Raw genomic sequence first — 13,407 nt, 5'->3', positions numbered from 1 at the left:
GTACAGTAGTCTTCCACGTAGACTGGCATATTCGATGTGATCGAGTTATCTCCATCTGTTCTCACTGAAGATAGTCTTGAACCAATCAAACTGAAGCGCAACTCTACCATAACCTTCTGTCTTACTGTCTTTTGCCCAATAATTCGTGAAACAGACTTGATGACTTTCCCATAATTCTGTGGTCTTTTAAACTTGAACGACTTCGTAACCAGCATGATTTCATAAATTGTTACAAACTTAATCAGTTTAGCGAATAAGATTGCATGAGCTACCATCTATTGTCACCAATTCCATTTACAGTAGTTTGATATTGGATATTGTTTTTCTTTTGCAGACGGAACTCGATCCTGATGTCAGCGTCACACCGTTGGGAAAACCATCAGATACACCAAAGCCCACGGATCTAACTGTGTATTTTTGAATTCAAAACTGATGTACGCAAATGGTGAATCTCATCATAGTGTAGGATGCCAACAACCAGATACTATTAGTTCATTGAGCATCCATCTCGGTGTATTCGCTATTAGCAGCGAAAGGTCACGCGTTGGACTACCTCTGTGTGTTAAGCCAAGGATATCCGATGGCACTTTCAGAAACCACACTCAGGAGTTCTGTAATATTGCCTCTTATGGAGTTTGTGTTCATAATGTAAACTTCCTACTCGTCTGCCCTGTGATACTCGTGTGATACGGAATGTTTCCAATATTTGGTTAACTACCTTACACATTCTGTGGTTGTCATGACAACAAGCGAGAAGTTGGAGGAATTTGTAATTTCCAGCTGCTAAGCGCCATCATAAAATATCGCACAAATGTGTTGGGATATGCTAGGAAGATGGCGCCATCGTTCAAGAGTTCTTGTTCGTTTGTGATAGAACGATAGGAGGAATTGGAGATAATCCGTCCGGTTGTACAGCGTTAATTATCGGAACTAATAGGTACAATACCTCCTAGTGAAACAACGACCATTATCAGCTCTAATTAAGTTTATAAATCTAATTGGTAATACAAGTAGTGACTTTGAGGACAACTGAGTTGATTTTAAAATCCCCAATGAAATCATCTCTTTAAAATAGGGGTGCTTATTACTTAAAGCTTCTTTCTATATAGTTGTTTGTGTTATTTTTTTTAAATACAATTGTCTTCACCAGAGAGCAGAATCTACGAACGCTGCTTATGCTTTTAATATAAACCCAATCCTCATCTATTTTTAAAGAGACTGTTAGATGAATAGGCAAGTAGATTTTGTATGATAGCTTTCGTAAACTTTTCGAGAGGAAGAAAAATTTTTATTGTATCGTCCAATAGAAAAATTTCTCTTCATTTTGAGGTCTAAATGATGTTGGGATTGCATTTCAACCCATTCGCAGTTAGTGAGTATATCTTGAAATGCGAATGCAGTCCGTTTATATAACAGACTTTCCTTTCTGTGTGTATATAGCGTGAAAAAGGATGTTTAAATAAAGCTTTCAGGGATCTCTTGGGGTAGGACAGGAGGAGGACGTATCCTCCAAAGCCCCTCTAATTGCGCTCATTGGCATATTCGCTGGTTATAACTATTTAGGAGGAAACCCACACGATCAGCATAACAAACGCTGTTTCTTATCTATAATAATACGTTAGAATCATTAGAATTAGTCTTCTCCTACTTTTTTGGGGACGATTCTTCCAGGGCTGGCGCTAGCGTTTGTGACGCCTGAGGTAAGTGGACATGTCTTTGTTAGGCAGTGACAGTGGTTCCCACAAAACCGCGCTTAGTGGTACTGTGAAGACGCAGGCCTCTGCAAGGCCAGATGAGTGTTAATTATGTTGGCTACCGTAAGTTATGTGTTGTTCATTTGGCCTCTTAGTTACTGGGAGGTGCGATCACCAAGGAAGGCACCTCCCAACATCCCAACATTCGTCCAAGGCACGAAGAGCTGGAACAGGAGCAGATAAGAACGTCTGACGAGGGGAAAGCCCCAAATGAAGCTAAAAATGGAGACAGTGGAAGAAGGGAAGGTGACGGGGACAGAGAGATGTCCTTGAGGCGAGTAGCAGCTAGGAAAACCTGTAGTAGGTGGGGTGCTCTAAAGAAAGGTGGGGTAGACTTCTAAGGAGTATTTTTGAAGCAGCAGCATGCTGGTTCCAGCAGCTGGATGGATGTTCTCCTATGGTGGTTGTGGAAGAGTTGCTAAGAGGTTCCTTCTCCGCTTGAACATCTTGGTAGGCGCCTAAGGCAAACCTTGTAACTGCGCCTAATTCGTATCGTGTCTTAACACGCATATATATCCAGTAGTGCATTTTAACAGAGCCTATTTTAGGAGGGTGCCTATGCCAAGTGCCTCTCTTGCGCACTCGTAGCGCCGGCCCTGGATTCTCTCCCAAAAGTATGAGGAGAATCATCCAAATTAGGTAGCCTGAATACAATATTGCAGTTCATTTATAATGAGCACAACGCCCATTAAAAATTTTTTCCCGATTATTACATCTCAAAATATAATTAAAATAAAAATATTAAAACTATATGATATATGAAACAAAATAAACTGCAAAATTAAGTAAATTAGCAAAAAGAACTACTGTTAATAAATATTTTAATTTTAAGCAAAATAAAGATATAAATATTACCTGAACTTTATAAAGTTTGCATTCGTATTAATTCTATTTTTAAATAATATTTACATAGAACGTTCTATTCTTAAATAGTATTCACGATTTAAATTAAATTTTTAGAATATTTTGAAATATTTAAAGAATATTTATTTAATTCTAACGAGGAAAAATAATACTACGTTTATAAAATGTACTTTTTAGGATTAGCGACATGACACCACACTGCGGATTATATTGTCAATACTTCCGGTACAAAAATTAAAAAAATGGATTTCTAAGAAAATTAAAAGTAATCTTTTTATCGGTTTATTAAAAAAGAAACAAAACAATTTCTATATGGATTTTTAAAATATATATTTATATGAGCTGAACACTTGATATAATTGAAGGGGATACGTTTCAAGGGAGAGTTTTATGAGATCCCAAAATATTGGTTATACCATTTGCATTTACGTTGAAGAAGTGATTGTATGTACATCGTCAGGGCTTCCAATGTATTATATCTTGCCAAATGTATTTCATTAAGCTGAAGTTGTGTTAATGTGGACCGTGGGTCCTGCTAATTTATAATATATGTTGAATCGTTTTACCGAATCCAATACGTTTGTAAATAGTACAACAACAGAAATAAAAGACTTGAATACACTTTTCGGCTTGTTCTGTTTTAAAGAATTCCTTCTGACATGTCACTATATTCAATTATCAAATATATTTCATGGCGTATTGACTATTTTTCAAGAAAAGTTTCTTTGCAGAGAGCTTAAAGCGAAGGTCAGAGTCGATCAAAGATGTATCGAGAGATTTGGGCGAAGGTCAAACAACTTCCTGTGCGAAATGGATACCACATCAATTTGACACAGCTAAAGTTGTCACAAGATCATCTCAGATAGCGTATTATTTGAGGTGTAGATCGCAATAAAGTTAACATTTCATTGAGTTCCTGGATTTTGTAGTCAAACCTCACAAAATTGTTTTTAAAATTTCATCAACCATCTCAAAAGTTCAAATTCAAAAAAGTTCCAAGTTTTTAGTGAATATCTGGATTTCTAAGACACACCTGATGGAATCTCTTTTTACTGTATAGTAAGATCATAATAATATTTTGAATAGGTTTTTAAACCTACCCATCATTGATTATCTAAATGAAATAAAGATTTAGTTTCGAAGACCATGGAGATTTGGTTGGTATTTTCCCCCTCATTTTATTCAACATCTGTAAACTCAACATTTAGCGCTCTAGATAAAAGACAAAATTGTTTTCGAACTTCCTCAGACGATTTAACAGCATCTAGAACAAGTTAAAGTTTATTTTAAGAGATCTGTTGCAAGAGATCGTTGAATTATGAAAAATATTGTAAGTTCTACTCCTAAAATGAAGATAAAGATCGAAAAGTTGAGGAAAATACAGATGAATTGCAAACTTTGTTGGGTGACTTGCTGAAATTGAAATCCGGTGTTGCATTTTTACAGACTCTTTCGTACTTGGAGTGTGATGAACGAATCGGATCCGATTTCAAGCAATTTAGCTCAATGCCTCATTATCTGCTGTAGAAAGACCGGAATTATAGTACTGGAATTTCTCGAAAATCAGAGTTTAAAACGGATTTTTTATTTATTTATTTTGGGACGATTATTTTTTCGGAGTAAGTGAAATCTGACACCTTGTAGTCCTTGCAAATCAATATATGATGGAGTTACTTTGTCATGACTGCCTACTACACATATCAAACAGCATGCAGCCAGGATGGAAACCCATCAGGTTTCCTTCTTTTTCTAATTTCATGACTTAGACCATTCTGGACTTAGATAATTTGCGCCGTATATGTTATGTCTGTAAATTACGTGCGTTCTATGATCGATTTGCCTGTTTGTGGACAAAAAACAAGAGTTCCCTAGAGAAAAACCATGCCAAAAACCACGCTGAGGCCAATTAACTCAGTTTTTGAATCAATTTTGAATAAAGTCCGTTTTCTTGAGCAAAATATATTCGCTGGCCAAAAAATGAGGAACCTTTTGCAAATGACGTCAACAGATAAACCTATGGTGTGCATTATCACGTACTATGATCACAAGTTCCTTGGTATCAAATAAATACCGTATACGCCCAGATTGGACATTGGAACAGTGGTAAAAGATCATGCTGTCTGATGAGTCTCGATTTACTTTTTTACACCGGTGGTAGGATGAAAGCATGTGAAACTCATGAAGCCATGCATCCAGCCTGCCTCGTGTCCATGACTCAAGCGGTTGAAGGTAGTATCATGGTATGGGGTATATTGTGTGGCTACATAATGGGTCTGCTCGTACATTAGGTCGTGTTACCTCCAATGAATGTTTTTCTACAGTATTGGACCATTTTCATCCTTGAATGCATCATTTTAACCCTGATTGCAATGGATTATTTAAAGATGGTAACCCAACAACGCAACTATCCACCATGCAAAAATTGTACCGGAGTGGTTCTAGGAACGTTCCGAATATCTACTCTGGCCGCCTAATTCTTCAGATCTGAATTAAACTGAGAATGTCTTGAATAAGCTGGAAAGACCTGTTCGGCTTCGCAATTCTCTACTGATCTCAATATAGTACTGACAAATATTCTGATGGAAAAATGGTCAAACCTGGAGCTAGATTTCCTAAGACCCTAGTGGAGTCCATGTCAGGAAGTGCACGAGCTGTATTTTAGATAAAATGTGGCCGTACCAGATATTAAATAAAATCTTTATAAATTTTTTTGCCAATGAGTGTTTCAAAGGCAAGAAATCACCGATGTAGAGCAAATGGTTGAAGTTTTTAATGACCGCCATACTGGCATTCATTAAACATATGGCAGGTTTCAAGATACACTATCGTACAACATTTTTTTTGGGACACTAAATAAAAGAAAAAAAAAAAAAATCTGGTTAAAAACGTTGGCAGTGGTCGGCTCCACACGATGATCGGTCTTGGGGAAGCTGACTTCCGGGCTTGAAGGCATCGTGGTATCAAGATTATTCAAGATTAGTCAAATAAGTTCAAATAACTCTAAATGAAATTTGGATTTATGAACAACCGGTTTCCAATTACATCTCTTTGGAGAAAGGAGAAAGTGTTTATTCTACAAGTGTAAATTGAAGCTGGGATTTTGATGCAAGCCAGTTGTGATTTATATTATTCTCCTTCCAAACAAAATTTAAATGGACTAAGGAATAAATGATTTCAAACATGAATCATCTGAGCAATGCATTTTCCTTTCTGGGTATTGCGCAGAGAAGAGATTGGCAGTAATTAGCCAAAGAAACTTTCTTTCAATTTCATTTTGTGTATGAGTAAGTTCCGAAGAAAAAGGGATTCAACACTCAGCTCATTTTGAACATAAAACAAGAAAAGTTTACTAGGAAACCTGGTATTATTGTGAACTGGTTTTAGTTTGCTAAAGAAAACCTTTATTAAATTCACAATTTAACGCTTCACTTTCCCACATCCGACTCGCATTTTTATCGTCACGATCCAAGAACTTTGCAGATGTGCATCACTTCCCCCATTCATTTTTCCCTAATATTTCATTTCAGAAAGGAAATGCGCTGGTGCATGAAGAAGCAAACGTGCCGTTCCCAATCATGGTGTAACAAACTCGTCAAGTCTGTTTTGTAATAAACCGGTTAAGGGAATTTTCTCTTGGATGCTCGTGCCACCCCGGAAAGGGGAAATGAAGGTCAAGCTCATTCTTCTTATTCAATTCCATTGTATTCCATATTGTTTGCAGAAAGGAGAAAGCGTCTTTTACTAATCTCTATGCCACGGTTTGTTGGTATCGAGACTACTCAGAATCGGTATGGTTTAGAAATTTACTAAAATCGTACAGGTATTGGTAAGACATAAAAGCAGGTTGTCGAAAATACGATTAATCTTTAAATGAAGGCACAGAAAACGTACTGTATGCAAAAGAGAGTGAAGGTTGTTGTAGAGTTTTAGTGGCATCAACAATTAAGGTCATATTGCTCCCATATTTTCGATAAATTGCGTGTTCTGTGGTAGATTTTCTGTTTGCTAGAAGAAAAACCTGAGTTTCCGGAAGCAAAAAGCATGCTACCATCACTTGAGACCGACTAACTCAGCCACGTTGTGAAAAAGGCCCATAAATTCATCACGTCATTAGTATTAGCAATTGCCACATGGTGCAAGGAAACCTGGCTAAAATAAAACTTCCTGCAATCCAGTCGAAACATCTTTCCCCGTAACTTGAAATTATGGCCCATAGTTTTAGAATCATTTCTAACCGTGAAAATTTCGTCCTCATTCATTTTGCTGATGCCTCTCAGAGCCTTAAACACATCAATCAAGTCTGCTAGTGTTCAAGCTCTGCAACCCACATATTCGAAGTCTTTCCTCATATGCACATCCTTTTGCTGATCTCACCAGACGAGTTACCTGTCTTTGGACCTTTAAAAAAGAACAATGTCTTTCTTTAGGTGCAATCTCCATACTTGGACACAGTATTGCAAGTATGGTCTAACAATAGCCTTATATAATGGGATTATGATGTCTTTATCTCTACTAGCAATTGTTCGATAAATCATCGATAGGACACCATGGGCCTACCTTGCAACCAGTCTACAGTGCTCGGAGAACTTCACGTCTGACCATATCGTAACACTCAAGTCTCTTTCCTCCACTACCAGCTTCAGTTCAACTCCACCAAGTGTAGAAGTTATTTTAGAGTTACTCTTCGCCAGGTGTAATACCTTATACTCTGCTGGATTAAAGCACAGGTGCCACTTTTCTGACCATCCCTGAAGTCTACCTAGGTCACTCTGAAGAAGCTCTGCTTGGCGGTGATCATTAACTACTCTACCATTCTTTACATCATCTGCAAATTTAGACATCCCTTTATCCCTTCATTGATGACAATTATGAAAATCAAAAACAAGAGTAATCCCAATGCTGATCCTTGTAGAATTCCACTTCTTACATCAACGCAATCTGAGGAATAACAATTTATCAAAACCCGCTGTCCCTTGCCCTGCAGTCAACCAGCTATCCATCTAAGGATTTTCTCTGTGATTCCAACCTGTTCCAGCTTATAAAGTAACTGCTCATGTGAGACCGAGTCATGGGCTTTGCTAAAATCCGAATAAACAATGTCGAAATTATTCCTTAAAACTAGCTCTTGAGTAACCCAGTCAAAATAGCTAACCAGATTAGTTAATCATGATTTTCCCTTTACAAAACCATGAGCAGTATCCTTCAGATTCCATTTCTATCTAAATGATCCTGAATTCCGCCCTTCATCATTGTCTGTATGATTTTCCCTACTACTGAAGTTAGACTGACCAGCCAGTAATTTCCCACTTCACTCTTAGAACTTTTAGATTCCGTTGGAATTGGAAAAGTGCCAATGTATCTACATTGGCACTTTCCCAAATCCAACGGAATGGTTCAGTGAACTCATTTGCCGCCTCCGTTAAGATTAAATGGTATATGTCATCAACCCCAGGAACCTTGCTGGCCTGTAGGCTCCAAAGTTTTTCATTAAATAAACGAATCCTCCTAATTGAGTATTTTTTTAATGGTATATGCGCATTCAAGGCTGCTGTGACTAATGTTTTAAAGGTATACCATAATTCAAAATGTATTCGCTCTCTGTACGATGTCTACCCAGTTTATAGAGGCCAAGTAGCACCTTGAGCCATCATTATTTGGGTTCTGAAATTATAATCCATTCCTTTGCCTTTAACTACTGATCCATCTCTCTCTTCAGCGTCCACTTGAGAACTCCGTGATCACTTCCTGCTACTGGTTCCTGTACTGTCAGCCCTATCATGTCATCTGGTTCATGGGTGATGATGAGGTGAATCCTCTCCCTAAGCAAAATTTTGCTTAGGGAGAGGATTTACCTCATTATTAACTGGAGTTTCTTGGGTTCACAATTTATTAAGTTAAGTCGCCATCACACACACTGTACACTACATTGCCAAACTAATCTGGTAACTCATAGGATTTGGATAAAAATGAACCACATTGGCCATCCATATATCAGGAACAGACATAAAAAGCAACTTTGGTCATTTGGAAACAAGCAGATCAGAAATGCCTGATATGCCTTCTTCAATATCATTGATAAATATAGAAAACAACAATGGCCCAACACCAAACCTTGGGGGCTGCACTGATAACATTAGTCCACGAAGAACAGTGTCCAATTGTATTGCAGCGTGTGGAGACTAGACACCTGTGAGGTGGTCTGATTGAGGTGTTTAAGGGTTTGAATGTATTGAGCAAGCACAGTGCTGATGGGATTTTTCCTGTTGCTCAGACTACAACCATATGGGTGCATAAATTCAAATTGAGGAAAGACGGTTGCAGAATAGATGTGCGGAAGATTTCCTTTAGCCAGCAGTTGGTTGATTGCTGGAACAAACTTCCATCTGTTGCTTGTGTGGAGGTTGAGAGCTTAAATAAGAATCAAAGAAGAACTACTGTGGATCGAGGCTTTAAGTTTAGCGAATTCCGACCTGAAGACATCTTAGGATACCATATTTGATAATATGGTGTCGCAGAAAGCTATAAAACCGCAGCACCCTACGTCAATGGTAGCTTTTAGTCGTCAATTGGAAAATCTGGTTTGGAAGACGAAAAACGTCAGTGTGAAAACCTTTGGTAAGACAGGATGGAAAGAGACGGATGGTATTTAGAAAAGTAGTACGTAGACCCAGTCCTCATCGAACACTGACAACCAGGAGTTCAAGAACGCCACAGGAACTGATACTAGTATTTGGAGAACTGCAGCACAAAGAGAAAACATTATAGCAGCAGTGCACAGCTTTGGTTGGTGCACAATCCATTGCATTTGGTCTGGAACGTTAGAAAGCTGTATTGTGGAGTATTGTGGTGAAGATCAAATCGGTCTTCGCTACATATTTGGTCGAGGTACTGTAGCCATCTGGGTTTTTAAGAAACAACTCCAGATGGTGTGGATTATGCTTGGATCACTGATGGTCATTCATGGAAAAATAAATGTCATGCGGTACACTGCGCTTGTGGCAGAGTGGTTATGATCACCGTCCTCCCCACACGTGGTAAGAAGGCCCAGGTTCTTGCCCCATCAAGGACGCCAGTAACTTTTATGGACTTTTTCTTTTCACACTGTGGCTGAGTTACTCGCATCATGAAAAAAAAATAAACTCACATTATTTTTACCTTAAGGGGGGGGGAGTATAGCCCGTTTAGTCCATACCCCGCTCTGCCCTTGGCTATGCTAACAGTTGAACGATTCCTGGAATTGAAAAGCAATCAAGTTAACAACCTAATAAAATAGGTCGGCGCTAATTTCGTTTGAGAATTGAAAACGTTTGGGTCATTTCTCACAAATTACATCAAGAGGAGGAAAGGAATTTTATTTATTTATTTATTTATATTTTGGGCCAGATTGGGTCTCATTTCATTTTACCGAAGTAATAGTAAAGCTGTAACTGATTTAATTCTTGCATATTTTATAAAATAGATAAAAAGAAAACAAACTACCTTGTGTTTTGGTCCTCAAGAAGAGGTACAGCTGACATATGAATTTCCCCAAGCTCCCAGCCTCAACTACCCACGGAGGTAACTTTTTCTGATAATCTCTCTGGGTAAAAGAAAACTTGTTGCAATCCAGTCTAAACCTCTTCCTCCATAATTTGAATTTATGGCCCCGAGTTCTGGAATCATTTATAACAGTAACAATTCCACCCTTTTTTTCTTTCACCTCTCTTTCCAAGTTCTGCAGCGGACATATTGGAAATGTTCCTCATATGGAAAGCTTTTTGCCGACTTTACCAAGCGCGTTCCCCGTCTTTGGACCCTTTCAAGAAGCTCAATGTTTTTTTTTCAGATGAGTTCTCCATACTTAAACACAGCATTCCAAGAGTGGTCATAAAATTGCCTTATACAGTGGACTATGACGTCCCTATCTATACAAACAAATGTTCGATAAACATCAATAGGACATCATAGGCCTTCCTTGAAGTCTTTTTTTTAATTTTATTTATTGTTCTATGCGATTCCAGCCAGTTTTCTTGGCAACCTTGCAATTTATTTACAGTACAATGCTGTACCACTAACAACGTTGATGTACAGTTATCTCAGATTCCCTGGTAGAGGGTCAATTCGTTCTCAATGTAATGTCCATAACACAATGCAATACCATGAAGGCATCTGACACTATAAAGTCCCAACATAAGGTTGTGATGATCTCTGAGGATCCAATTGACACATGTAGGTCCACTACGAAGATTCAAAATGAGGAGAAGTGTAATCCAGGATGTAGATGTCTGAACCAGGAATTATGGTCACAATAAAGAAGTCAAATTTTTCATCAAATCTAACCAGTCTCAATAGTACAGTAGTTAAATATAAAGAGGAACATCTCAATAAGACTCCAGATACAGTTCCTGGAACCACAATAACACTACAGCATCACAGGTCATCCATCGAGGAAGTAACCACAATGCCATCCAACAGGCTCATCGCGGTGGTGTAACCTTCCTTTGGAGCCCCAAATCTCCGATACAAGCCGGCCTGAAAAGCGTCAGCGGTCTCCTCAAGAACTGCACCGGATCACCTGTTAGTGGAAGGGGCATTTGGTGGATGTATCGTGAGGGTTCTTAGAAGTCGTAACGTTAACACCGTAGTTCACATTCCTGTCAAAAACATTAGAATCAATACAGAGGGCAATACTTCTCACTAACACCAGAGCATGTTGCACTGTGAGCACCCCGACACTGCAGATGCTGTTTTGGAACTCCCCCACTTTATTTTGAAGTAGCCAAAAGGGGCTTCTATTACAGACTTAAAAAAGGCATACCCACAGAATTTATGGGGATAGTCCTTGACACAGCCAATACCATGAAGGCCGAAAGAAAGAGAATAACCACAAAGATATATGAGTAATGGCAAACAAATTGGGAGCAGGAAACCAGAGGTCTTGTTACCAAAAGGTGTCTGCCACAGGTGGCAATGGCTAGTCCAAAACCGCCAAAGTGGTACGCCTCTGGATTCTTCGCAACCTTTATATTGACAGGTCATGGCTTCCTGAAAGCAATATAAAATTCCTTAGGGCTGACCGATGACCCAGACTATACCTATACCGAGAGTGAAGACTGGGCACACATTCTCTATGAAGATTCATGGCACACATTCTCCATGAATGTATAATTTATGATATTTCAAGAACTCGATTAATAGCAGACTGGCCCCCTTCCCAGGTGAACAAGAACATCTTTCCATAATAGAGGAATATATACAAAAAAAAAATATATAAAGCCTTTACTAATTTCACCTAAAAGGTATTTGAAACAAGAAGAAATATCCAGAGACAAGGACTTCAGCATCCCCCAGAGTTAAACAGCAACCAATAACCTAAAAATGCCCATGTCTCCCACCCCGCCCAGATGGTGACATATAATTCTGACAGAGTACCTGTACCCAGCACCCTGAAAGAAAGCCGAATTTGACATACCGGATCGACTGGGAACCCCAGAATTACCCTACCCTTAGTAAGGAACTGTGCTCTCCACCTACTAAGTAATTATGAAGGGGAGGAAGATGCACAGACAGCCAGGGATGCAACTTGGCTGAATAGTATTAGTAAGCTGGTTGCAAGGGGATGAAATGCAGAATGAAAGAAGGGTGAGTGAAATAATTGTATGAATGTGCTGGGCACTGAATGAAAGTGATAGGGTCAAACAGGGATTGTGGTAAAAAGGAATGGATGCTAGTTTGGTGAAAGAGGGTGACCCAGTAAGGAAGCGAGAGAGAGTGCATGAGTATTATGGTAAATGGAAGTGAGTGAAGGGATGAATGTAAGAAACATTTCATTGTTTCTTTCCCTTTAAAAAAAAATCATTCTTTTATCCACGTGTTACTTATCTTTCATGTCAGAAACAGAGGCCTTACCTCTTGTTGTCTTTCCTTTGGCTTTTACGGTTGAATCTTCCTATGATCTTTCAGTCTTAACTATCTGGATTGGTTGTTCTTCACTTCCCATTTGCCTGGTGGGTCACCCCCATTTCCATCTATCACATCCAATCCCCAGAGCAGGACGGGAATCCTGACCTGGGGGCCTCTTCTGTCTCCAATTTCAATCAGGCGGGCGCCTTCACTACTATCCCCAATTTCCTCTCTCTTTTTTTTACTGGGCTCTACCTGTCTGTAGCTTTGGCTACCATAGGGTTCACCCTGCCAGTGCTTCACACTCCCTACTACCCGGCCCTCCTCCTCGTGATGCTGGACAGTAAACTAGGGGTTTATGTGTGAAAACACAAGCCGCTAGGCTAAGAAACCGAATAAACAACACAACCAGCGTAAAAATCTTCTTCTGTACTAACAGTTGTTCACATCCTGGTTGACAACTGTCTACACTGCTCAGAGAACTTTATGTCCCACCCAATCGCAACTCCCAAATCCCTTTCTTCTTCTATCGTTTTTAAACGAACCTCCCAACTGTATAAATTATTTCCAAGTCTTTATTTTCCCACTTTTCTATTCTATTCTAACCCTCTTCTGTTCTCCCTGTGGTTACAAGGGGCCTGATTATTTATTCCCTGAGTCTTAGTTGTGTTAGATTCCAGTCGGAAATGTGTCGAAATAAATTTAGAGGTGGTTGGAAACATTAACGCTTACGTAAGTCGATTGCACCACACCCCCCAACTAAGCACGTTTTAAGTAATCATTCAGTATCTGCCACATTAATCCTCTTAACTCCTCCTTCGTCTCCCCACCTGGTATATCTTAATTTCAACTTCCTCTTCAATGATGCGAACGGTTAATTGGGTTCTGAGAAATTAGCGCCACACCT

General features: G+C 39.0%; 1 protein-coding gene across 1 annotated transcript in view; it reads left to right on the top strand.

The window, feature by feature from the left end:
• The window catches only part of Cad96Cb (protocadherin Fat 4-like Cad96Ca), a 49,019-nt gene extending 47,974 nt beyond the window's left edge, over window positions 1-1,045 (top strand). Inside the window, exon 17 of the mRNA XM_090386496.1 lies at window positions 335-1,045. Within this exon, the coding sequence (XP_090242622.1) occupies window positions 335-421 (87 nt within the window). The 3' untranslated portion in view covers window positions 422-1,045. The remainder of the gene's footprint in view (window positions 1-334) is intronic.
• Window positions 1,046-13,407: the final 12,362 nt, after the last annotated feature.

Source organism: Mastigoproctus giganteus, chromosome 1, assembly GCF_048544385.1.
Source record: "Mastigoproctus giganteus isolate SK-2022 chromosome 1, ASM4854438v1, whole genome shotgun sequence".
In the NCBI taxonomy this organism is placed as follows: Eukaryota; Metazoa; Arthropoda; class Arachnida; order Uropygi; family Thelyphonidae; genus Mastigoproctus; species Mastigoproctus giganteus.
This window is presented reverse-complemented; position numbering and strand designations above follow the sequence as displayed.